The sequence below is a fragment of the Anomalospiza imberbis genome, chromosome 18, assembly GCF_031753505.1.
Source record: "Anomalospiza imberbis isolate Cuckoo-Finch-1a 21T00152 chromosome 18, ASM3175350v1, whole genome shotgun sequence".
NCBI lineage: Eukaryota > Metazoa > Chordata > Aves > Passeriformes > Viduidae > Anomalospiza > Anomalospiza imberbis.
The window spans coordinates 2,636,610-2,661,483 of NC_089698.1; the positions used below are offsets into that span (position 1 = coordinate 2,636,610).

At 46.3% G+C, this 24,874-nt stretch overlaps 1 protein-coding gene across 9 annotated transcripts in view; it reads left to right on the top strand.

Annotated features, from left to right (window-relative positions):
* The window catches only part of PITPNM2 (phosphatidylinositol transfer protein membrane associated 2), a 127,012-nt gene that overhangs the window by 77,426 nt on the left and 24,712 nt on the right, over positions 1-24,874 (top strand). For 8 of the 9 annotated variants that reach the window (XM_068208411.1, XM_068208410.1, XM_068208414.1 and 5 more), the window contains 10 exons: positions 1,686-1,807; positions 3,134-3,367; positions 9,836-10,159; positions 12,996-13,091; positions 16,212-16,316; positions 17,169-17,239; positions 19,880-20,124; positions 20,582-20,771; positions 21,789-21,908; positions 22,221-22,432. In XM_068208411.1, the coding sequence (XP_068064512.1) occupies positions 1,686-1,807; positions 3,134-3,367; positions 9,836-10,159; positions 12,996-13,091; positions 16,212-16,316; positions 17,169-17,239; positions 19,880-20,124; positions 20,582-20,771; positions 21,789-21,908; positions 22,221-22,432 (1,719 nt within the window). The remainder of the gene's footprint in view (positions 1-1,685; positions 1,808-3,133; positions 3,368-9,835; positions 10,160-12,995; positions 13,092-16,211; positions 16,317-17,168; positions 17,240-19,879; positions 20,125-20,581; positions 20,772-21,788; positions 21,909-22,220; positions 22,433-24,874) is intronic. The other variant, XM_068208418.1, reaches the window with a different exon arrangement.

The window sequence follows — 24,874 nt, forward strand, 5'->3', positions numbered from 1 at the left end:
GGCTTCCAACTCTGTTTGAGGAATTACAAGCCACAAGGGTTTGAGTAGTGTGATAGGTGAATTGACACAGGGTGGAAAAGTAGAATTTTGGGGTTTTTAGAAGGTAATTCAGGGCTACAAGATGGAGGAATCTGGGCGTGTCCTGGCCTTCTTCTCCATCCTCTTGTCCTCCATGTGTTGGTGTGATGGTGACACTTTTCTGTTGGTTTAAGGCAGAGATTCACTGTCTGACAGGGGTGATGGGCATTGGCACAAGTCTGTAAACATACACACGTAGTTTTGAGTACATAATGTGGGAGCTGCCCAGGGCAGACTGCCATGGCTTCTGTGCTAGACAGACCTGGGCAGGTCAGAGAGAGAATGTTACAGACAAGGAAAAGTGAACAACCTTGAAAACTTGACCTCACGCATTCCAGCCCTCTTCTTCGGCTGCCGGGCTGGGGAACAGGGACTTTTATGATTTCAGCGTCATTCCAAGCAAAGCTGATCCCGTCATTTTCCCTGTGTTAAAGACAGGGCTTGATGTCACTCTCTGGCAGTGACATTCCCCTCTCCAGTGATATCCTTCAGAGCAACTGGGGTCAAGTCCTAAAATTCCTGTGCAGTGCTCGGTCTCAGGAGTTTGCCAGGGCTGACTGCACACCTGCCTGAGAATTTGTGGCTTCTTGCTGTAAAATGTGGAGCTGTTTTGTCTGTCAAAGCTTGGGCAATCATAAATGGTTTCTATTTGTATCTGCTTAACGTTGCAGATCTCTGCACGCTTGGGGAGGTTATAAATGTGCACAGTGCTGGGACAGATGTCATGCTGAATCCCGTCAGGGAAGACAGGATGCATTTGTACAGGGGAAAGAAAAATCTTAATAAATAAATAAATAAATAATCACAGCACTTTTTTTCTGAGAACTGTCTGTCATTTAACTAGAAAATAACAAACCTACATCCTATGGTTTTCACCCTGAGGAGGGAAGAGAGCCAGAGGCTCTGTGGAGCCCTCTGGGACCTCCTTGTTTCATCTGATTTTGTCAGGGAGGACTTCGCACACCCTGGAAAAAAATAACCTTTGTGCCAGTTACTCCATTTTAGAGCATTTGCTCTTTTTCAGATTTACAAATCTGATTTTCCTGACATCTTGCACAATAAAAAGGCTTTAATGGGTATTTTGACTTTTATGAAAAATCTGGAAAAATTTTCTGGTTCTGTTTTAGCTGGTCTCTGCAAGTAACATCAATCCTGGGAAGGTGGGGAATCTGTGTGTGCATATGGGCTGTTGCCAGTGACTGAATATAATGGAGCTGCCTGACTTTTAAGTGATTAAAGTTCACTTCCAGTCAGTTTTTATCTCTTCTCTTGAAATGCCTATGAGTCAATCAGTTGGCTAGGAAACCTGTGCTGCACAGAACTAGTTTGTATTTTATTCTGCCATAGGTTCCAGGCAGGAGCTTTGCTTTTCCCCTTGCACAGGTGCATTTCCTGGGTGTCCTTGTATCAGTATCCATGTCACAGATTTTTAATGTAGTGGGCCCAAAATTTATCTCCTTGCTGAAAAGTGGTGAGCTCCTGTCTTAAGAAGTTTTTAAAGAACAATCTCTGGTTGGTATTTTAAGCATATCTGAAGGAGAACATGAGTGAAGGCTGGCTGGGATTTGAGGCTGATTTACTCTAAGCTGTGTTGTTCTGGCTCCCAGGTACACGTGTCCTTTTGTGGAGAAGTTCTCTATTGATATTGAGACCTACTACAAAACTGACCCAGGAGACCATAACAACGTGTTCAACCTTTCTGCTGCAGAAAAAAGGCAAACCATTTTAGGTAAATAACCTTCTTCCTCCACTTTTCCCTGTTTTTGTCTTTTTTTTTTCTTGGTGTGTCCATCTGCCTGTCCATTCTCCCTAAACACACACCCTGTCAGTGTCACTGCAGGTAGGGTTACATCAAGTAGGGTGAGGATACCAGAATTCTCTTCTAGGCTTGATGTAAATCCCATGGAAATAATTTGAATGCCCCATCTGTAAATTTAAGCTGATGCTTTTCCATCTTATTTATGCAGCTCCCAAGAGGAGTAAGACATCTAATGAATTTGGGGGTAATAAGTAGAAATAACCATAGAAGAGGAAAAATAGCTGTATAATTGTGAAAATACTGCTGATTATTTGTGTTGCTCCTTCATGTATATGAAAATGATTCCTATCTGCACTTTTGAAGCATGAAGTTGCATTTAATTTTTGTTCCCTCTCCTTTTAGTCCTGCCCTCATGTACGTTAACACTCACTTCACAGCTGCCTTTAGAAGATTGAGTTAACGTAAGGAATGAATGAGAAAAGGCAAAAGTATTTCAAAAAAGTACTTTTGTACTTCACTTCATCTGTCCTCATTGCTGGGCCTGTCTGACCAGGCTTTCACTGCTGAGCAGGCTCGAGTCCCACCAGTGCACTGAGAGGTGTCACAGAGCCGTCACTTCTGGGGAAGGGTGATCCTGCCCTTGAATCCAAACTTCAGATGCTTCTGCTGAGCTCTGGGGGTTGCAGGCCTTTAAAATATGTTAATTCACTCCACTCCTGCTGCAGCTTCCACTTCTCCATTGTTGGATTGTCAATTAGGACTTTAGTTAAACTTTCTGCTTTCCACAGTACATCTGGTCTAACAATAGCAGATGAGGAGTTCCCAGTCCCCTCCTCTGATGGACCCAAAGATGAGATGTTCCATGGGCAATGTCTGTTCCATAGCAGGGCAGGTGTGTTTAACTCTCTTGGCTGAGACAGCTGCAGCACTGAGTGATAGTAGAAAAGCTGGAAGGTGGAATGTGCAACAGATCTGTGTGGAGCTGGAAAGACAGAGTGTGCAGAGCTGCCAGGGTGCTGTGGATCTGCAGTTACTGTGGGCAAAAACATCTATTTGGAGCAAAGCCTCCGTTTGCTGGAACTGCGTGTGCTCGTTCCTCTGGCAGAGCTGATCTCTGCCCAGCAGCAGTGTATAAACAATTTAAATATCAGTTGTTTAAGTGTAAGTAAAAAGAAACTAAATTGCTGTAATGCTTCTGGTAGTAAGACTACAGCAGAAATAACTCATGAAAAATGATGTTTTCATGATTTGCTCAGGAAAAGGAAAGGTCTAACTGTTTCTGTTCTCTTTCTATAGATCCTATTGATATTGTTAAAGATCCTATCCCTCCCCACGAATACAAAGCTGAGGAGGATCCAAAGCTGTATAAATCAGTGAAGACTAAAAGAGGACCCCTCTCAGAAGATTGGATTCAAGAGTACAAGAACAACCCTGGGAAATACCCCATCATGTGTGCATATAAACTGTGTAAAGTGGAGTTCAGATACTGGGGGATGCAGTCGAAAATCGAGCGCTTTATCCACGATGTTGGTGAGCATTTCTGGTCTTGCAGAGTACACTCAACATTTGCACTGAATTGAAACATGAAGGTGAGGTATGTGCAATGCATCACATTCCAGGACACGTCTGTGAAGAGGCTCTCAGATCTGGTGACTCTGTGGGCTAGCTCAGAAAAAATCCTGTTATTCTGTCACTTATAATCGTGGTATGTACAAATCCAAGCCACGTGTGCCCACTGAAAAGGTTTCAAGTCCTGTGTAGGCAACATCTTGCATTCTCCTTTTTTAATTTTTTTTTTTAATATAAACTTGCCAGATCATTTTTAAACTCTGCCAGTCTTCTTTATTGTGAGCAAAATCCATCCTGAAGGGCTGCCTAAAGAAATAAGCTTCACTTCAGTGTCCTGAGTGGTTCCAGAAAACCACTCCCTGGAGCACCCCTAGTTTCTACCTGCCTTGTGACAGGGCTGGTGGGTCTCTGTGTGGCTCCGAGTTGTGAGTAAATGTCCTTCTTTGATGGGTGCATCATTGTTAGGTCAGGGCTTTTAAGGAGGAATTGGATGTGTCTGGGAGTAACTAGGTGGAGACAGTACAGGTGGTGGCAGTGCTGGCAGTAATTTGTTCTTTGCAGAAAATCTATAAAACACCTGATACAGTTTCTGAGGCTTGCCACAAATGATGGGATCTATGGCCAAGTGGAAAACCTAAATAGTGTTTTAAAGGAGCATTCCCATCTGAAAGGGCTGTCCTCTGGCAAAGAAAATGCCAAAAAAAGGATGTGTAGAGGATGCTACCACCTTCCTGTGCACTGAAAATCCTCCTTCATGGCCTCTACAACTCTGCTTTTGATGTGCAGGTCTTCATGAAGTGCCTGATTTTAGCATAAGTCATTTTCAAGCTCTTTGCAGTCCAACTGTGCTCCTGAGAGCTAATGTGAAAAACACTGATAGAGCAGTGGAGAATAGTGTGCACCTCTCTGAATGCTCACAGATTGTTTTCTTACAGCTCCTTTGCTTTTCTTTGGGCAGGGATGAAGGCTTTTCCTGCTGTAGGCTGTGTTACAAGTGCCTCTCTGCACTGAACTCCCTTGGTGTTTTGGTGACACGGGTTAATTTAGTGTATGCTGGAAAACATGGAGGCAGAATAACAACTCCATTGTATCTGTTAAATAGAAAAGGAGCATGTGACTCTTCCAGTTCAGAGGTGTTTGGCATAGATTAACTGTGGTCCCTTAGAAATATTGCTTTTGTATTCCCTGAAAGATTGCCTGCCATTTCCCTCTTGATTGAGGCTTTGCACAGAGCAGAGCCAGTTCATTGTCTGCCTTTCAAAAGCTTTTCCAGCATGTTACAAAGATGGCAAATAGTGTTTTTCAAAGTGGTTAAGATGCATAAAATCAGAGAAGTCTTTTAGGCAAGACGAAGTAGAGTGAGTGAAAAGTGAGAGTAAAAGCTTGGGGTATCTGCAGGAGCTGTGTGGCCTCCCCCTGCCCTGGGATAGCTGTGGGGAAGCCATGAGTGGGCAAAGCGCCACAGCATTTGTACCAAAGCCAGCAGTGCATGAGGATGTTTAAGTTGGAAAGATGTGATTACAACAGGACTGACCAGGCTTAGATGCAGATCCTCGTGCGGGGCTTTCAGCTGGTGGCCAAAAGTGGATGGGGACCTTTGTGCATTGTGCACCTGATGGTGAGCCAAGTTCCCAGGAGCCAGAGCTGTTGTGGTGGTCAGCCCCTTCTTCCTTGGCATTTTCCTCCTGGTTCCTCCGTTCCCAACCAGAGCAACTTTATTTCTTGGGGAATTAGCCCACCCTGTGCAGGGTCAGCAAGCCAGCAAGGCAACAAACAGCAAGATTCAACCTCTGCTCAATGAGGAGCAATGCTTAGTGGAACAAATTAGAGAATGGGTTGAAAAAAGAGCAGGTGTGAGGTAAATGATGGATGGCTTGTGCAATGTGGAAGGGCTGCTGAGCACAGAGGGAGGAACTCTGGGGGACGGTGTCGAAACGATCTCACTCTTACTGAGTGCAGCAGCCATTCTTTCCCATGACTAATTGGACAGTTACTCAGTGCTTTGACAGCCTGAGATACAGACTAAAATTGTGATTGTGGGCTATTAGTCTGCTTGGCTGTAATATTTGTATGCTTTTTTACTCCTTTCCCATAGATTTTAAGTTTAATTGGACTGGCACTGCATGATGTTCTGCTCCCACTTGCTTCCTAATGGTGCATGTGGGCTCTGAGTCCTTTGTTGTTAAACAAGTGTGTTGACTGTGTATGGGTTATTAATTATATACTGTGGCAAAGTGTGTTCCATCCCAGTAACTGGAGCTTTGTCTAAGCCACTGTGTCCTAGGCTAAATATGCCCAAATTGCTGCACAGTGGTGAAGTGGTTTTTGAAAGCTCTTTTGCCCAACTTTGGCTTCACGAAAGCACTCAAAATGACTCAGTTCATCCACTGCCCACTGGACCCCAAAGGCAGAGTTTTGTCTTTCCGAGGGGAGGCAGGTTGCAGTTGGCATGGTGTGGATGTGACCACAGGCTTTTCTTTGTGAGGGTCTGAGCAAGGGAGGGCAGGGAAGCAAGCAGGTGTGACTGCAGGTGGCCTTTGGTTGGAATGTACTGGCCTGGGATCTCTTGGGACTGTCAGGGAAAGAGTGTTGCACATGGACAATCAGGCATCCTGTATTTGCTGTCAGGAAATTGTGACAGTGCATTATAAAATTATTTGGGAAGTTGCTTCTGGGTACAGAGGCAATGGGTATATTAACAGATACCCATTTGCTTTATTTGGATATTGAGGGCATATGGGGCAGAATTTGTTGGTGGGTTTTGTGATTTATTTCTGTTGAGACCTTATTACACTTACTATTTTAATTTCACATTGAAAAACAAGCCCAGAATTACAGACCAAAGCTTTTTAAATTCACATGAAGTCACCTGTCTCTCCTGGCTTGTCTAATGGTCATTTACACTTCCTTTTGTATGATAGAGTCCAACACCACAAATCATTTAGGAGTCAGCACCTCAAGGATTCAACCTGAGTCGTTGAGGTGGTGAGCTGGAAATCAAATGATTTAAATGTTTGCACCCTACTCAGCTCTTCACAGATGATCTTTCTGCACAGCACAGTGGGAAATGTTACAATAATTAAATCAACACATGATGACGGGTGCTCTGAACTCAGCCTGCACATTTGTGCATGTGTGGTGTTATTGTTTGTTTGCTTTTTTAAACAAAGCATTGCGCTCTGGAGAAATGATAGTCTACTTAATGACTGATAACCAGCTGGTAGCTGCATCCTTGTCAAAAAACCTCTTCCCATTTTTTCTGCCTGACTTCAGTGAGGTGTCTGATGAGGCTGTGGGGTTTTCCTCTGATTCTGGGGAAGAAGGCTCAGATAAGCTTGGGGCATGTTGCTGGAGGGGGAAAACCTGCTGGCAAGGCAAACTTCCAACTGTGCTGCAGCTGGGGTAGTGTATGACAGGGACTTCTGAGGCTGAGTAGGACACATTTACACCTTCTCTCCTTCCAGGGAGAAAAAGGAAAGCCAGCTGGGCCACAGATTCCCTCAGCACTCTTCTGATGGGCATCTGCTCCGAAGAGAGTTTTTCCCGATTACTCTTTCCTGGGCCTGGTGTCTCCCCTCCTTTTCACTTTCCAATAGAAAACTTGTTTTTCTCTTAAGATTTTGATACAAAAATGCTTTGAGCCTTGTTTTTTTTTTTTTTTTTTTTTTTCCATTGCACAGGGAGAGCAGCAGTGTCTGGACAGGTGAGGTCAGTCATTTGTAGCTGGATCCTGACTCCCTGTAGCTGTGTGGGACACTTGTTGTGTTCCCTGGGTCTCTGCAGGGAGGCTGCAGGCTGGGCAGGAATTCAGTGCCCACTGCTGTGCACAGAGGAGCCCATCAAGTTCTCTTCCCTAGCACTGAAGCCTTTTCTGCAAGCCATGACTTTTATTTTCCCGTTTCTTTTGTACCTGCACAGCCTCATTCTCCCCCAGGTTTTCTCCTCGTGTTTAAGAAAGAGAAATGCAGCACTGCTGGCACGTCACAGGGGAAGGCCAAATGCTGGGAAAGTAATCTGTTTTTTGGACTTCTTAACTAACCTGGAGGGGTAGAGGCACAGCAGCTCTGAAGCACCGTGGTGCCATCCGATTTTCAAAGGAGCAAAGCTTTAAGGAAGGGTGTTTTAGGATGTCTAATCAAAGGGATGTGAGCAGGGCACACGGGGAGGTCTGTGGGTTGGCAGGAAGCAGTGCAGGTGGTGTTTGAGATCTAAGAAGGCAGAGAGGAACTTCAAGAGACTTTCTTTTACCCCCAAGTGGTTTTCATGTTCCCTGTGAGGTTAATCCATTAAAACACGGATACATGGTCGGTGGCATCTGTGCCTCTACACAGAGAATTTCTGAGGAGTTGGGGCACTGATACATCAAGGCTGGATTCAGGAGCAGGAGTGGAGCCTGCTGAGCCCTTGAATGGGGCAAGCCGTGGGATAAGAGCAACATTCACTTCTGTGTCTGATCACAGTCTGTTTTCAAGGTGTTCCAAGCAAGGTGGAATTGGACACCGTGGGTGTGGAAGTCCAAAGGGTGGTGGGGACAGCAAGAGAAATGTTTTCTTGGCTTTCACTGTGGGTGTGATGCAAATTTAATCTTGGTTTTTAAGCTCTGCTGGTTGTCAGTCATAACAGGAGGTGAAGAGGCTAAAACATTCTCCTGTAGTTCTGCAAAAAGTAATCTGGCAGGGGAAATAACTCTGAATCTCAGCTCAGGTCGAACAGAATTAAGGTGCTGAAGGCTGTCATTCTGCCCCCAGAAGGTTACAGTCTGCTGGCTCAAACTTGCCTCTCCCTTCTGAAAGTCTGTCAGCAAAATACATCAAATATTGATAGATTTAATCTGGCTGTGTAAATGAAGTTCAGGTTGAGCTGGTCCATGGCATTAGCTGCTGATCTCAGTGGCCATTTCTTCTTGGCAGCCTGGCTTGGGATGACTGGTGGCATTGAGGACTGACCAAAGAGCAGAACAGAAATAAAGTGCTGAGATCTGGAAGGAGATAAACATATAAAAACTTGCTTTTTTCTGTTTAAGAAAACAAACAAACAAACAAAAAATGATGGCTGAAAACAAACCGGATTTTTAGGCTGAGCATCACAGAAGCTGTGACAGTGGTGGGATCTAAGGTTTTCTGTACCGCAGGGAAGCTCGTGTTGCTGGCAGCACCTTAGAAACCCTGCACGGGGTGGGACCATCCCCCTTTGGCCATGCTCCTGGAGATGGAGGGTGGCTTACGAGGGCTGTCTTACCTCACGGTGGTGCTTGGAGAGCTCAATCTGTAGCTCCCAAAACCTAAATGATTCTAATGTAGCCTGTTGATTGCTCTCTTAATCCCACTGACAGCAAATCCCACTGATGCTTTTGGCTTGTCCTTCAACCCATCTCTGCCTCAGTTTCCTAGTAATTAAAGAGGGGGCAATATTAATTGATTGTTTATTATCAGAAAAATACCTGAGGATCAGTTAGCCAGTATTTACAGAAGCTTTAAAAGCACCATTACTTCTGTGTGATCCTATCAGAAATAAATACCAGTTTGGAGTTTTGACCTGTTGTGAGCTTTTAAGGAATAATATTGATGAAAATCCTGAGTGACTCTTATGTTTTAAAAGTCTTGGGGGTGTGATGGTGTTAGTGAGTGAGTCTGAGTCTTGGGGAGAGTATCTGTTGCCTGGTAAGGTGCCTTGTGTGTTGATACTGAGGCTGCTCTTCCTTTCAGATATGTGATACATTGAAATATTTTAAATTGGCTTTACCCACTCCATTTTTCTCTTGCAGCAGAAGACAGATGGTATCTGCAAAATAAAGCATCTTTATTCCCTCCCTTACTTTGCTTTCTATCCCATTATCTCAGAAGGTCCCATTTGTGATGCTGTTTCACTGATATGTAGAAACCAGGTGCAGAAAACGGGTTTCCAAGGACAGGAATGTGGGATGTGCTTCTGTAATGTAACAACTGGGGAGGGCTGTGGAGCATCCATCAAGGAATGACTTGAAACTCTCCAGGATTAAAAAAAAAAAATAGCAGCTTTTTTCTATTTTCTTTTTTCTTTTTTAAATTACTTGGTAATATATTTCACTTTGAAGACAGGATCCAAACGTTACAACTTCTAAAACTTCAGGGAGTTGAAACTGTGGTCTGTGTGTGGCTCTTCCTTGGTGGAGCAGCCAAAGTCTTCCATCCAAAATTAGGAAATCCCTTTCCAAGTTGAAAGCAGTGACAGAATACTGGCTGATTTCAGTGATTTCAGGTTGATTAGGAAGAATTGAGGAGATAAAGTAGATGAAGTGACCAGGTTGCCGCTCTGACTGCGTGACGGTCCTGCACTGCGGGTTGGGTGTCACTGTAATGTCCCTGCCATGGTGTTGAGAGGCTTTGGGAGGGGAACACGTTGGTTGCTGCAGTTTTTAGCTTCAGTGACAGGGACGTTCTGGCTTTGCAGGCCTGCGGAAGGTCATGGTCCGGGCCCACCGACAGGCCTGGTGCTGGCAGGACGAGTGGTACGGGCTCACCATTGAGGACATCCGGCAGCTGGAGAAGGAGGCCCAGCTGATGCTGGCCCAGAAGATGGCCCAGTTCTGCGGTGAGAATGACCCAGAGCAGCACGGTGTCAAGGACACTCCTGGGGAGAAGGATGTGGAGCCCAGCACGGGGTCACCTGCAGACACCGAGGACGCCTCTGCAAACAGCGACACGGCCTCCGGCAGGTCGCTCACCAAGCAGTGGTCCACCTCCTCCAAGTCCTCACGGTCTTCAAAGAGAGGAGGTAAGATGCTGCCAGTGACTTGCTCTTCTGAACTCATGGAGGTTGGGCTTTTTGGGAGATGGATCATGTCTCCTTGTGACGGGTGCCTTTGGGATAATGTGTATTAGTCCTGTGAGTCCTGTTAGCTCAGAGGCCTTCTTTGCTGGTGCTGCAGGCTCAGTCTTTTCAGGCGACCTCTTTTGGGTTTGGGAAGGTTTCTAGTCATCCCATAACTGTGACTCAGTGTCACGTGGCAGAGTTGCCAATGTCAAAAGCACAGAATCTGTAAAAACACTGTAGAGAAGCAGGCAGGAGCTGGCTGGCAGCACTGGGGCTCAAAAGCCAGCAGCACAGGGTTAGTCCTTGTTACTTAGGAGCCACTGGTGCCTTTCCATGGTGTTCCCTTCTGGATATCTGCTTATCCTTGATACTTGTGTCACAGCAGGTACCTGTGCTCCGTGGCCAGGGTTCTGTGGCACCATGTGCCTGTCATTTCAGGAGGGGTGTTTGGCTCCGTGGGGCTGCACACAGTGAAACATCTCGTCAGCTACTGGGGAGATTAGGGCAGGAACCCCCAAAGGTGCATGGGGGCTGCTGCCTTCCCCTGGTAATGATGTGCAGTAGCTGTTTGGAGACAACTCCTCACCCTGGGATTAGGTGGGACTGTACATTACCTTTGAAACACCATTCAAGGAAGCTTTCAGGATTTTGATGTTAAAGCTCTGCTGTGGATACCCTGTAAGGACTCAGCTTTGAGTCTTGGATTTTATTACTGACCTCTCCCTTGGGACTCGCCTCGTTTTGCTGTACTTCCCTTCTTTGGACCCTTCTGTACAGAGGGGTGACTCCCTGGTGAGTTACAGCCACACGGTTCAAGCCCTCGGCAATTCCCTCTCAGATTAGCCAAGTGCTGCTGGTAGCAGGGAAATAGCAGCTCTCCCTGCAAGAGGGGGAAAAAATTATGAAAACCCCAAGGGGCAGGATTTCTTCCAGTGATGGTGGAAGGGAACACCTGGGTGAGTGAAGCTTCTCCGTCTATCGTATGCACTAAATATCGGGAGCTGAGTCTCCATTTTTATTTCCCACTCCATCACTGATTTCATCACAGGGTGAATGAGAGAGGAGCAGTAGCTTTACCTTGCGATGACTCACTCGAGTGAGCCCCAGGGAAGAACCTACCAGATGCTTCATAAATCACTGCATAAAGATAAAAATACTGGCTACTTTGCCTGCACCAGGATTTTATATTGATGTACCCATCTCCCATTATGCTTTTTGCACAAACCCCCTCTTCCACTGCTGACATGTTCACTGGGAGCTGGAGTTTTCAGACCTCTCAGGATTTCACTTGAAGGTTTTCACTGAGAGTAAAGCATGGTTTTCTTTTCAACTGCAGAATGTCTCAGCTTTTACAAGGAAAAGTAATGAAAGAAATTAATTGTGATGTGCTGGGAAGTACGTCACACAGATATTTTAATCCTCCTTCATGCTGGCAGCACATTACCATATGGAAGCAACGAGGGCTGTCGCGACGCACCGCCACCTCCAGCTGAAAAAAATGCCTTTTCTCCAAAAGATTTCCCTTTTCTCCACCACCCAAGTGAGACCTCTGGTGATGGCAGGACCCTTGTCGCCCTCCCCTATGCTATTAGGTGCTCTATTTTTAGCAGCTATTATGCGAGCGCCTTGACGTCACTCCGGCATGAATTAGCTCTGCTCCGCCACCTCCTCGCTGGCTGCTCCCGAGGGTGGGCGGAGGGGTGCTGGGGGCTGCTGAGCTGCAATTACATGGCTCTGCACCGGGTCTCCATCCTTGTTCCATCTGACAACCGGGTGGGAGAGTAGAAGAATTTGACTTACATATTCAACTCTGTTGGAACAATAGCATGAAACGGCTTGTGCGGCTGTCACAGTAACCGGAGCCTTTCAGGCTCTTGTACATGCTAAATGAGAACTTGTCAGTCTCCTCAGGTTTTTGCTGGGTTAGGTGGCTGCTGTGAGTGCTTTGTGTGCTCTGTGTGACAGGCACGAGGGGACAAACCCTCTCTCCCATGTTCTCTGGACAGCGCTCCCTTCAGCAGGCAGCTGTTTCTGAGACAACTTCAGCCATGTAGTGCTCAGGCTGGATGGTTGCTAAATTACATCTGAAAAAAATAAAAGAAGAAGCCATAATGTATTTATATTTAGCTCAGAGAACTCTGGAGGCAAAAGTGAAAGGGAGTAGGTTGGTGTGGGAGCAGGAGGGCAAACAGCACTGCAAGGACTTTGGGGTTTCTCCTTGCTCTGTCAGGACCACCGCTCCAACAGCTTCCTTTGAAGTAGTCGGATAGCATGTTGTTTAAATCATTCAAGTTTAAAGTTTAAACAGATCTCTAATCCAATTTGTGTGGAAGCAATTTCCTTCCAGAAAACAGATTATTCCTCTCCAGGCTGCTCTGCTGAGCTACCCACCCGAAAGTTAGCGAAGCAGAGGCATGGCTTGTGTGCTGATGAGAGGCACGGAGAGAGCTTCCAATCAGCCTGCTTCCTTCCTAATTGCAAACTTTAAAACCCAGCTGATTTTGCACGTCCTACTAACAATTATAAATAGCTGCCATTCAAAATAGCAGAAGAGTGATCCAAGCAGCTTTGCTTTAATGTAGCATCTTGCTGGCAGGTTCTACCAACAGTAAACAAACAGGATCTGTAAAGCAGTACACTGACATCACACCAGCATCATCGGGGTTTTGTGTTTTTTAATATTGCAGCAGTGAATTTTCTTGGAGAACGCATGATTCTTCCTCCAGCAAAGATCATGTTGGGAGCTCTCCGTCTTGTCGATGGAGCGTTTCGCATAAAGCTTTTTTGTTTTTTCCAGCAAGTCCCTCGCGCCATAGTATCTCCGAGTGGAGGATGCAGAGCATTGCCAGGGATTCAGATGACAGCTCAGATGATGAATTCTTTGATGCACATGGTATGTGGAGCCTAAATCACCATCTTTTCTTCCCTGAAATGGTGGGGTAAGAGAACGGAAAGCATGAAGGGCGGGGGGTGAGCAGGGAAGGAAGCGAGACTTTTTTGCTTTGAAGTCTTTTCCTTTCTAACCATGACGTGCAGCTTCTTCCAGCATCACCCAGCAGACTCTTAGATTAATGCAGCACCATTTCAGGTGCAGTCTGAGCTCTTTGAGGGGATCTTGAACAGTCTTAGCCCTAGGGGCTGTATTTTATTTGGTGCAAACGAGTGTGCATGAAAGCCAGCAGTACTAACTGGGCTGTGGGTGTGTCCTAAATACTGATTATTTTTCTAATTTGTTTTTTAATCAGTAAGAGGTATGATTAGTTGTCTTGTCTGGGCCTGAAGAGACCCAAATTTGCCTTTATTAACTCCTCATTCTCCCATTCCAAGAAATACAACAGCGAATGCAGCAAGGTACTTCAGGTGCCAAAATTAATCAGTGTTGATTCCAGAATTCTCAAATTAATTGTGATTATCTGCATTAATAGAACACTGTTATATTTTTTTCCTCTGTGCATGTGTGTGTGAAGAAGCTTTGTTCCACTGCACTTATTTTATGTATTGTGCTTAATGCAAATTTAAGCCTGAAGGGTTCCATCTCTATTGACAACAGATGGACTCTCCTCCTGGCTGGTCTGATGGAAGTGAGAGGTGCAATATTTGCTGATAAAGTTGGGAAATGCAGTTGTTAAAAGATGACACCCCAGTCTCGCAAAGCAGAATTTCGCTGGTGCTCCGCTGAAGTTCAGCCTCCAAAAACTGATAGTATCGTGTTCCAGAAGAGTTCTGCCATGAGTGTTTAGGCATGGATCTCAAAGTGTGGGGTAGAAAGGGCTGTGTTATTGTGGTGAGCTGCACAGCAGCAGCTGAAATGGCTGGGACATGTGTGAATTGGGATAAATGCGTGTCTCCTGCCGGGAATGGGAAGGGGAAGGGCCAACTTAGTTTAAGTGTCACTATTTATTAACTTACGTAGCATTTACAACAAGTATGTGAGGGATTTATTGGAGCAGTATAAGGGAAGAGGAGTGAGTCATCCAAACGGCACCATTGCTATCCACGCGCTTTTTGCCTTTTTAATTACTCAGTAATAAAACTGAGATGGAGACAGCTCTGCCTGGGATCCAGAGCCCAGGGAATCCCTGGCATGCTCCTAACGGACCTGGGAAGGGGAATTAACAAAAATGAGCCTTGTGCACCTCAGTTGCAGTATTTGTAGGAGGTTGCTAAGAGTAAAAGCAGCTGCTCTCCTGTGAGTCTCCGTGTATGCACAGTTTGTCCTCGGCAGTCGGCACGGTTGGGTTGAAAAGTCTGCTTAAATCTGGTGGGATTTTGGCTCGTGAGTCAAAGCCTTGGCGTGTGCGTGCCGCTGAACAGAGCCCCATCCCCAGGAGGGACCTCTTGGTGCCCCTTGGCCTGCAGAGGCTCCGGGTCTGTGAGCAGGGATGAGGCTCCGCTCGCAGCTCATCCTGCCCGAGTCGGTACCATGGGAACTGGCAGGGCTCAGGATGTGAGTCAACGGCCAGCAGAGTTCCTCAGAAGTGCTTCCCATCCACACACACGTTTCCTCACAGTGCAGTGGGCGTAACCTGAGCCTGAGAAGACTCCTTGTCTCCAGCTTCCCACTCACGCTCATTCACTGGTAAAGATAGTGACAAATACAGTAATATCGAGTATCTATCCTGTAATAAATGCTAATAACAGGAGTAATATCCCATTCAGGGATCACTTGAGCAGCAGTAAGGGCTGTAATTAGACCTCTCAAAGAATTAAGTTTAATATTTAGATTAAGTTGCTGGAGGAGCTTAGAGTGCAATCGTCCTCTTAATTCTCTGCCAGCACGTGTGTTACAGGCCTGTGCTTTCCACTTGCTCTGGACAGGCAGCTCCAGACTCTTGTGTGCAGGGAAATTGGGATTTACTCAAATTCTTTCCATGGCTGGAAAAGGAAATGGCATGCTGGTACAAAATTTCCAGGTTGCTCTCTTTTTATGGTCAAAGTTGAAATAGAAACTCCTAAAAATAAGCAGGCTTTGCTTGGATCTTCACCTAGTGCCCTTCATACATTTTTTTCTTGAGCTATTGCTCAGATTTGCTGAAAAGATTAATATATTTCATAACCTTTTTTGTTCCCCATTGTGGGATTCTTCCATCTAATTATTTTCTTAGTAACTGTACAGCAATAAGAAAGGGAAATCCTAGTCTGGGACTCGGAAGATTACAGCTTTTAGATCTTCAAGATATCTGTAATTACTGCTGTTATTACGTTTATAACTCTTTATTAAATTTACAAGCCCAAAATTTTCAGGAAAGACATACTAAGCACGAGGTATAAATAAATTAGAAAGCACTTAACCATCATAGCAGCAAAAGATGCATCCTCAGTGGAAAAAAAAGAAGAGAGACAGAGAAAGGAGAGGTGCCCTTTGTATGTCTCTTTCTTTTAATTACACTTTTAAGAACATTATATTTTTGGGACCCTTATTCTTTGTTGTCTATAGTCGAACTGAGCCAGGGGATTTGGAAGATACTGAGATAGGCAGGAAAAGGCAGATCCATGTGTGTCTCATCTCCTGAGGAAACCAGCCTGGGGAGTTCACATTGCCTTTATTGCTTCTGCCTTTTTAGCTGTTTGGTCCTATGAGCAGCAGTGATCCTTGTCCCTTCTTCCCCCAGAGAAATCCCACAGCTCTCAGGCAGGGCTGGGAGGGTCCCAGTGGCAGTCCTTGCTTTGTCCTCTCCTGTGCTGGAGCATTCCGGCTGCTTTGGCACCATCAGAGAGCATGGCAAGGCAAAGGCCAAACACGGTACCACTAAAAATCCAGGTTACTTCTTTCCATGTTTTAGGAGTTTTGTTTGTTTAAATCATGCAACTAAAACATTTTGTTTACTTTTCAAAAGGTGCTTTGGTTTCTACATAACAAAAATTGATAAAGTATGTGGTTTATTTTGACTGAAGCTATCCAAATGTGTATAGATTGCACAGAGTTGTGGGTTTTATTTAGAATTCTGGGTTTTGCTCTTTTCTGTATACATATTTTTGTGTTTGTGACTCTCAAAAAATCTGTTTTTTAAAGAGGACTTGTCTGACAATGAGGAAATGTTCCCGAAAGAAATAACCAAATGGAGTTCCAACGATCTGATGGATAAAATTGAAACCCCCGAATGCGATGATGTCCAGGGTAATTCTTTTCCAAGTACAAACTGCATGTGCTATTTTACAGTATTTCCAGGCAATTGTCACAGCCTCATTGTGAACAAGGTAAAACTTGTTATCCTCGTCTCACAAAGGGAGAAGCTGAGACAGAGCATAAAAATGACTGCCCAGTGCTGCTGGAAAAGATTTGCTCAGTGGGAGCGGGGATAGCTTTTGATTCTCTTTTACTTTCCACATTGGTTTGGCTCCTTTGTGTGACAGCCAGGATTCTCTCATATAATGATGAAATATCCCAGCTCCGTCTCAAATGACTTGAATTTCTCCTGGCTCTTCTTTCCTTTTGCTCCATCCTTTGTTCCTGACTGTATCTGCTTCAGTTTTTTCTCATCATTATGAAATGGTGAAAGGAAGCTGTAGCTCCTCAGCCAGAGCGATTCACGGTGGAAGGTGACACTCAGGCTTTTTCTACAAAGTCAGTCTGTGTAGGCACAGATGTAGGAATACATCAGATCTCTACTCCCCAGCGTAGTTCAAGCAATTCCTTTTATTTTCCCACAAACCAATCATTTCTGACAGTCGTGCAGGGATTTCCCATTGTTGCCATCCTTAATAAAGCAGCAGTCCCAGATCTCTGTAATGAGAGAAGAGCTCACTAATGTCCTCAGCTCTTACCCAGGTTACAAGAAGTTGCTGGAAAATAAATGACCCAGCATTGCCCAGGCTTCTCAGGTGGAAGGAGGCAGGAAGGAGGGAGAGGATGATTTGATGAAATAATGAAGGAGATGTGAGGCATTGGAACAAGCAGTGTCTTTATGGAAGAATGTCTTTGCCAAAGAGCATCTGGCAGTGCTGACATTTTACACCTCTGTGCTTCCAGGTGACTTGTACCAGGAGACATCAGCAGAGTACCACGTTGGCTCCAGCGTGGAGAGGCTCAGCATCATCGAGGTGAGTGCTTTGGCTTCTTCTAAAGAGATCCTTTGCTGCTGGAATGTCTCTGTGTGGGATAAATGGGTCCCTTTGCCGTGAGCAGTGTCTTGTCTCCATGTGCTGAGCCCCAGTAACACCTGTGTGTGCCCTTCTGTAATTCCAATTTAAGGGATTTTTCACCCATCTTTGGAACATCATATAGAAAATGCTGTGTAGTTTGCAGGCAGCATCAGGTATCTAGCTGGAAAAAACTGGCAATCCTGTGGGGATCAGAGCAGCTCTAGGGTAGAGCTATCCTGCAATGCCAGATGAGCAAGTGTGGGAGTGGGAGAACACGTTCCTGCAGCACCAAGGTGCAAAGGACAGCGCTCAGCCGTAGCCCACAGCATGGAGCTGCTCAGAGTCGTGTTTGGAATCCAGTTATAGCACAGCCTGTGTCAGGACTCTGGGCAAAATAATAAATAAATAACAGCACACTGAGCCAGCCCAGCTTTCTGCAGTTCAGAGGCCTGGTCAGACACCCCAGGCTGGCTGTTCTCATCCTGCCCTTCTGCAGCTGCCTGTCTGTGCTGCAGAGGTGGTGCAGCTGCTTTGCACAGTGCCTGCATTGTGTCTGAGTGGTCCATCAAAGATCATGAGTTTTGGAATTATTGTCTCTGCCAGGCTTGTAAGTGATTGGTGGTTTGGCTTTTCCATAATAGACTGAGAGTCCAAGGGTCATGAGGAGAGTGGATGGCTGGGAGGGGAACAGCTCTGGCCACCTCAAAATAAACAAGTCACAGTCACAGCCCTAAGATTTCTCTTGGAGCTCAAGATGGTGTGGGAAACTAGTCTTCCTCGGAGGGATGTGCAAACTCAACCCCCCTCCTGTTTCTGCCTTCATTTTAGAAAAAGAACAGACTTCAAAGCAAGATGAAAAAGACAGTTATTTGTAGTTGTTCACAAGCTGTCTGCTAAAACAGTATGAAATTCCTGTGCCACCAATTGCAATGATTTTCAGGTTAAAAGCTTCCCTCACTTGAAGGTAGTTCAGGATTTAGGTGTTTTAAGAGGCTCCAGATCTTACAAGGAAGTTCTAAATGGTTACCTCCGCCCTTAAACTGATCAGCAGTTCCCCACTTCCTTCAGAGCAGAGGGTAATGAACTGAAAGGTGCCTCCAAATCACTGCTGATAAACTTCTGCATGACCTGAGCTTGGTGACTCATGTTGTTCTCCAAATGAACACTTAAAATCCTTGTCTGGAAGCAGAAGAGGTGCCGATATGCTTTGAGGGCTCCTCCTGTGCCTCCACCCAGGGAAAGGTTCACTGTGCAGGTGCTAAAACTGGAGTCAGAGAAGATTTGAAGAGCAGGCAGGAATGCAGTGGAATGGTGCTAAATAATTCAAGGCCATTCTTATGCAGGAGGTCTGGAAAAATCATTATTACAGACTTGGATGATAATTTTAATAGTTCTGGTGAGCTGTGTAGTAAGACAAGCTTTAACATTATCTGGCAAAAATGTGATCTAGTTGTTAGGCTGCTCATGTGTGCCTGGGCATGCTTTCCTCCCACCAGCAGGTCTGTCAGGGACTCAGTCACTGCTCAAAGGACAACAGGTGACTGAAGATGCTAGAATTAGAACAATTTGCCAAATGGAAGGCAGTGCTGCCCTCCATCCTTTCCTTGCCCCCTCTCAGTGGCAGCAGGGAGTTGCTCAGGATGTTCTCAGATGTTCTCAGAAGGGTTTGCACAGATCTCACAGGTGTGGGATGGAGGATTTGAGTCCATGTGGGAGCTGTAAACACTGAAAGCCCTGGTAGCACATAGATATTAAAAAGAGTTACTGCTCTGTTGTGTTACAGTATGTGCCCATGGATGCTCTTGTACCTGCCTGGGGCATCAGGATTGGGCTTACAGCTCTTCTGGCAGGGCATTGATGATAAGGATACAATGCCCTCCTTCCCCCAAATTACAGCCTGTCTGTTTAGGCAAGGAATTGGTTCAACACAATGAGCAAATCACCTGGACAGCCAAATTAAAATCGCTCACTGTGTTCATGCAGCAGTCTCCCAGCCACATGCTGGCCATTCCTTGGGTTATGGGGTCATGAACTTTTTTCTTTTCAGTTCCTCTCTTGCAACAGTTTAGGCAAATCTGAAGTCTTATTTATAACTTCTGTGTTAGGCAAACATGCAATGACTGATCTTCCCACAACCTCTCAGTAACTTGCCACTTGCTGACCTGTTTGATCTCATTTCTTAATTTTGCTGAATGTGTTTCACTGCCAACTACTTCAGCTGAGCTCAGCACCCCACAAAAAAACAACACCCATCTCTTATTTCTGTATTTTTCCACCCTAATATACACAAGGATGTCTTCACTGCTGCCATGTTTTACCTGGATACAATTTTATGCAGTGTTTTGGGGTTTTTTTTTTGTTTTTTTTTTTTACTTTCAGCATTCCTTCTGTTTCTGACAAGTCACACTGAGGCTGTCTGTGCATTTATGCATGCACAAGTGTAGGATAAGAGACCTGGAAGGAGTACTCAGGTTTTTAGCATTGTATTGTGGTGTATCTGATGGCCTTTGCCATAAATTAATTTGCCATAAATTAAGCACAAGTCCCACCCCTTTGAAAAATGAGCCTTTCTGTGTGCTCTCTTCCATCCCCACCTAGGATGAATCTGTGCAGCCATTAATGCAGCCAAGTAAAATCCATGTCCTCCTCTTGGTCCTCCATGGAGGGAACATCCTGGACTCAGGAAGTGGTGACCAGAGCTCCAAGCAAGGGGATGTCAACACCATCACGACCGTGTTTGACACGGTGATGAGGGTGCATTACCCAGCTGCTCTGGGACACATTGCCATCAAACTTGTCCCTTGCCCAGCCATCTGCTCCGAAGCATTTTCCCTGGTGTCCAGGTAAGTTGATGCTGTTTGATCATAGAGTGGGGGTTTCTGGGTGTTTGTTTTGTTTTATTTGTTTCCCTGAGATGTTCTGCATGTAGCACTGGGAGCTCTGACCATGCTTTGAGAATGCATTTATCAATGTACCAGCCAGGCATTCAATCTCGATTTCATACTTAGCTGCAGTGAATACAGTAATCGTGCAGCACGAGTTCTGAGATTGATTTATTCTAATTAATCCAATAAATACTAAGGATTTAATTCCTTGTCTGGAGGTTGTTCTGTCAGTGTAAGTATGTTGTCCTTGAAGATTTACGTTTGATGGGAGGGAAAGATTTATTATGCTCTCACCCATTCACAGAGGACTAAATGGCCTTTCTGTCTTGAGGCTTTTTTTTATGAACCACAACACTTGACTGTACTGCCTGCAAGTTGTTTTCCCCACATTCCCACTGTCTCTTGCCTTCTGCAGCCTCAGCCCATACAGTTATGATGAGGGCTGCCTGTCCAACAGCCAGGATCACATTCCCCTCGCTGCGCTCCCCCTGCTCGCCACGTCCTCCCCGCAGTACCAAGAAGCTGTGGCCACTGTCATTGTCAGAGCCAACCAGGCCTACAGTGAGTTCATCAAATCCCAGGAGGGCACCTCCTTCAATGGCCAGGTGAGCCAGGGGCTGCTCAAGCCACCGCCAGAGGAAGAACAAGTGAAGCAATTTCCTTCTGAAACTCTCTTTGCCATAAATCTCTCAGGAGGGATGGAACTAGGACAGTGCTGGGCTGCAATAAGGAAGTGTTGTGCCTTCCATTTCTTTCTGAGAGGGAGAGATTATTGCTTGTATGCTGTCCTGAACCTTTGGGATTCGAAGGAAAGCTTGAGTTTGTGTTCAGAAATGAAGCTCCAAAGCTGTGAAGTTAATCAGGTTTCAGTGTGACACACCTTGCCTGAGCAGGAATGTTGCCTTTGTTACTAAACATGGTCTTGTCCCCATTGCAAACCAAGGCTGTTTAAGCATTCCTGGCTTTAAAGGACCTTCAGCAGCTTGTGCTGGAGCTGTCGCACCCATGGGTTTATTTTTTGAGGCTGTGCAGCTGCTGCACCCCATAAAGAGCACAACTGAGCCTCACACCTCTGAGCCAAGTGACTCCCCAGCCCCACGAGGGCAGAGAAATTAGAGGAGCTGTCACACTGCACTGCTGTCATGTGGTTTATTCACCCTGAGCTTCTTCCCAGCCAGCCCTCTCCTTCCCAGGGATCTTGGTGCTTTACTCTGCCTGTCTGCTCATACCCTTGGAGGCAGAACACTGCTATCCCCTTGGGATACAAACGGGCAGAAGCTTCCCTGAGGTCGCACAGGGATCCGAGGGGATCCAGCTTGGTTTCTGCAGTTAGCATCAGGATCAGGGCTCTGTGTTGCTGTCCTGTTGCTCCAGTTGGCTGGTGGGGGCAGCCAGGACAGCTGAGCTGTGTGAGAGGGTGGGAGTCTGCAGGCAGTGATGGGATTTCACTGGCTGAGCAGTTTTACTGATGAAGGCACTGGGCATCCTGTCACTCCAGCTTGTCCAGCTGTAATCCAGCGCTCTCTCCAACTGTTAGTTCTGAACTGAAGTCAGGGGCTTTTTTTAAAATTTCCTTTTTATTCCTCCTCCCTGTCCTCCCCTGCTTCTGTTTCCTGCCTCAGGTCTGCTTGGTAGGGGACTGTGTTGGAGGGATCCTGGGATTTGATGCCTTATGCTACAGCAACCAGACGGTGTCCGAGAGCCAGAACAGCAGTCGGCGAGGGAGCGTCGTGAGTGTCCAGGTAATGCTGGCTCCCAGTTCCTCCACAGACCCTGGTTTTAGTAAGGATCTCCTCAAACAGCAAAGACTCTGTTCCTTATCAGTGGCAGGCATGTCTTAAGGTGCATATGGGTGTCAGTTTGGGTGTGTTTGCTCTGAACAGGGATGTTTCACCCTCTGGTGTGAAGCATCACCCACACTTTAGAGTGATTGGGCCTGAGATTCTGTACTGGCCTCAACTGGATCTTGGGGTAAATGGGGAGAGGATAGGAGGGAGGTGTTACAATGTGGGTGTATTCTTAATTCAGCTAAACCCATACATTTCAAATCCCAGGATACCGACCTCCTGTCTCCTGGAATAACGGTGAACAACAGCCACTGTTCCAGTGGCTCTAATCTGGAAGCCAGCAGACACCTCAGCAGGAGCAACATTGATATTCCTCGTAGCAATGGAGAAGACCCAAAGAAGCAGCTGCCACGAAAAAGGAGTGATTCATCCACCTATGAACTGGACACGATAAAGCAGCATCAAGCCTTTCTTTCAAGGTAAGATTTAAGATTTGGAAGGAACAGATCCAGCAGTGTCCTGGAGCTGAGGGTGGTGTATCTGTGGAATCTGAGTGTTGCTTTGTCATCCTGCGATAAGCAAGGTGTAGGAAGGCAATTTAGATGAGAGGGTTATCGATTTCAGTGCGTTGTATATGCAAAAGAAATTAACAGCTTTCTTGCTGAGTGGCACTGAGAGAATCCAGCTTCTCTACTACATCAGTGGTGCAATGGCAAGAAGCCCTTTGAGCTGTTGTGTGACAGCCAAGGCAGCCAGGGAGCTGCTGCTCTGCTGTGCTCCAAGTGTGGGATGAGGTCAGAAGCAAATGGAGAAATCGTGTAAGGGAACTCAGCAAAGCAGAACTGGGAGCCCAGCGTTGTATTAATTTTAAAGCATCTCTGAAACCTGATTTTTGAGTTATTCTGTGCCCTGCCAGGGCTGCTTCATTGCACCAAGGACATGTTTCAAATTTGTTAGTCACTGTTGAAGCCTCCAGTATCACATTTTTAAGCTTTTTCAAATGGACATACAGAAATGTGTCTGTTCACTTAACCCATGGAATTTTCATAGCAGTCTGCCCATGGCCACTGGTCATTCAGGGATTATTTCTGTAAACCCAGAGGATTTTTTCTGACTGAATCTTCAGCCTCTGGAATGGACAGCCCAGAGCTTTTTCTCCTGCAGACCTGGAGGAACTGCAATAAATATGCTCTTAATCCCACTTCTCTCATGTCCCAGGAACTGAGGAGCAGTGTCCCCCACAGCAAACCCCATTATCTGCATTGCAGCTGCAGCCAAGGCTGTTCCTCTTGCCCTGTGCTGAGCTGAAGGCTTCCCCTGCCTTTCTCCCCCTCCATCACTACTTGGAGTCATTGTTTTAGCACAGGGATCTGTGTTGTCCTGCCATGTCAGGGCCCTTTGGTAAATGATTTATGGAGAGAGAAGGTATCGAAGTGAATATTGTTGGTGCACAGAGAAAGGATATTCAGAAAGACAGCTGCATTTACAGAATCCACAGTGAGGTTCTTGGCTATTTCCAGCAGGTTAATAAAAGGCAGTCAGGCTCTTGTTCTTGCCTCCTCAAAACAGTCTCCTGTATTACAGGGAATATATGAGTTGTGCAAAAATGTGCTGATTTTCTTCCTTGTTATTGACCTCAGGGGCACAGACTCAGTTAAGGAAATCAGGCTGGAATCTTGATGCATTTTTACACCTATTTTAGAGTAAGTGCTGGGCCTGATATGGATAATGGATTGCTCATTTTGTTGTTCCAAATAGCTTTCTGCTGCTCCTTCCTGTTCCATCTCTGAAGGGCTCTGCTTGCACCTAGCATGCAGCACTTGTGGGTCCCTGGCAAGAGCTGTCGGGATTCAGTGAGGTGACAGATTGGTCCATCTTTACTTCTTAAGAGTTTTAGGTGTTTTTAAACCTCCCTTTAGACCTTGGGCTAAAAATTAGTCTCTTCCCAGAACTCAAGACCAGGATTCCCTCAGGGAAAGGGGCAGCTTGAAGCTGCAGTAGGAATTCTTTCTGCATGTCTCCCACTCAGCTCTGTGGTGCAGGGGAGGCTGGGGAGCAGGGATTCACTCATCCCTGGTGCAGGGGAGGCTGGGGAGCAGGGATTCACCTCCTCCCTGATGCAGGAGAGGCTGGGGAGCAGGGATTCACTCATCCCTGGTGCAGAAGAGGCTGGGGAGCAGGGATTCACTCATCCCTGGTGCAGGAGAGGCTGGGAAGCAGGGATTCTCTCATCCCTGGTGCAGAACAGGCTGGGGAGCAGGGATTCACTCATCCCTGGTGCAGGAGAGGCTGGGAAGCAGGGATTCACTCATCCCTGGTGCAGGAGAGGCTGGGAAGCAGGGATTCACCTCCTCCCTGATGCAGGAGAGGCTGGGAAGCAGGGATTCACTCATCCCTGGTGCAGGAGAGGCTGGGAAGCAGGGATTCACTCATCCCTGGTGCAGGAGAGGCTGGGAAGCAGGGATTCACCTCCTCCCTGATGCAGGAGAGGCTGGGAAGCAGGGATTCACTCATCCCTGGTGCAGGAGAGGCTGGGGAGCAGGGATTCACCTCCTCCCTGGTGCAGGAGAGGCTGGGAAGCAGGGATTCACTCATCCCTGGTGCAGGAGAGGCTGGGGAGCAGGGATTCACTCATCCCTGGTGCAGGAGAGGCTGGGGAGCAGGGATTCACTCATCCCCTCCTGCATGTCAGCAGGACGTCGCTCCCACGCCCATCCCTGAACCTTGTTCTCCCAGCCAGCACCAGCAGAATGCCCATTGGCCTCTGCCATCAAGGAATGATTTTTTTCCCATGCAAAAACCAAGCCCTGGTGTGACGTGGCTTCGAGCAGGAGGTTGGCAGAACAGAGCCAAGTTTTCCTCCAGGGCTCGGCAGACGGGCAGCCTGGCACACAGGGACCTTTCTGTCCGTGCCCACTGCA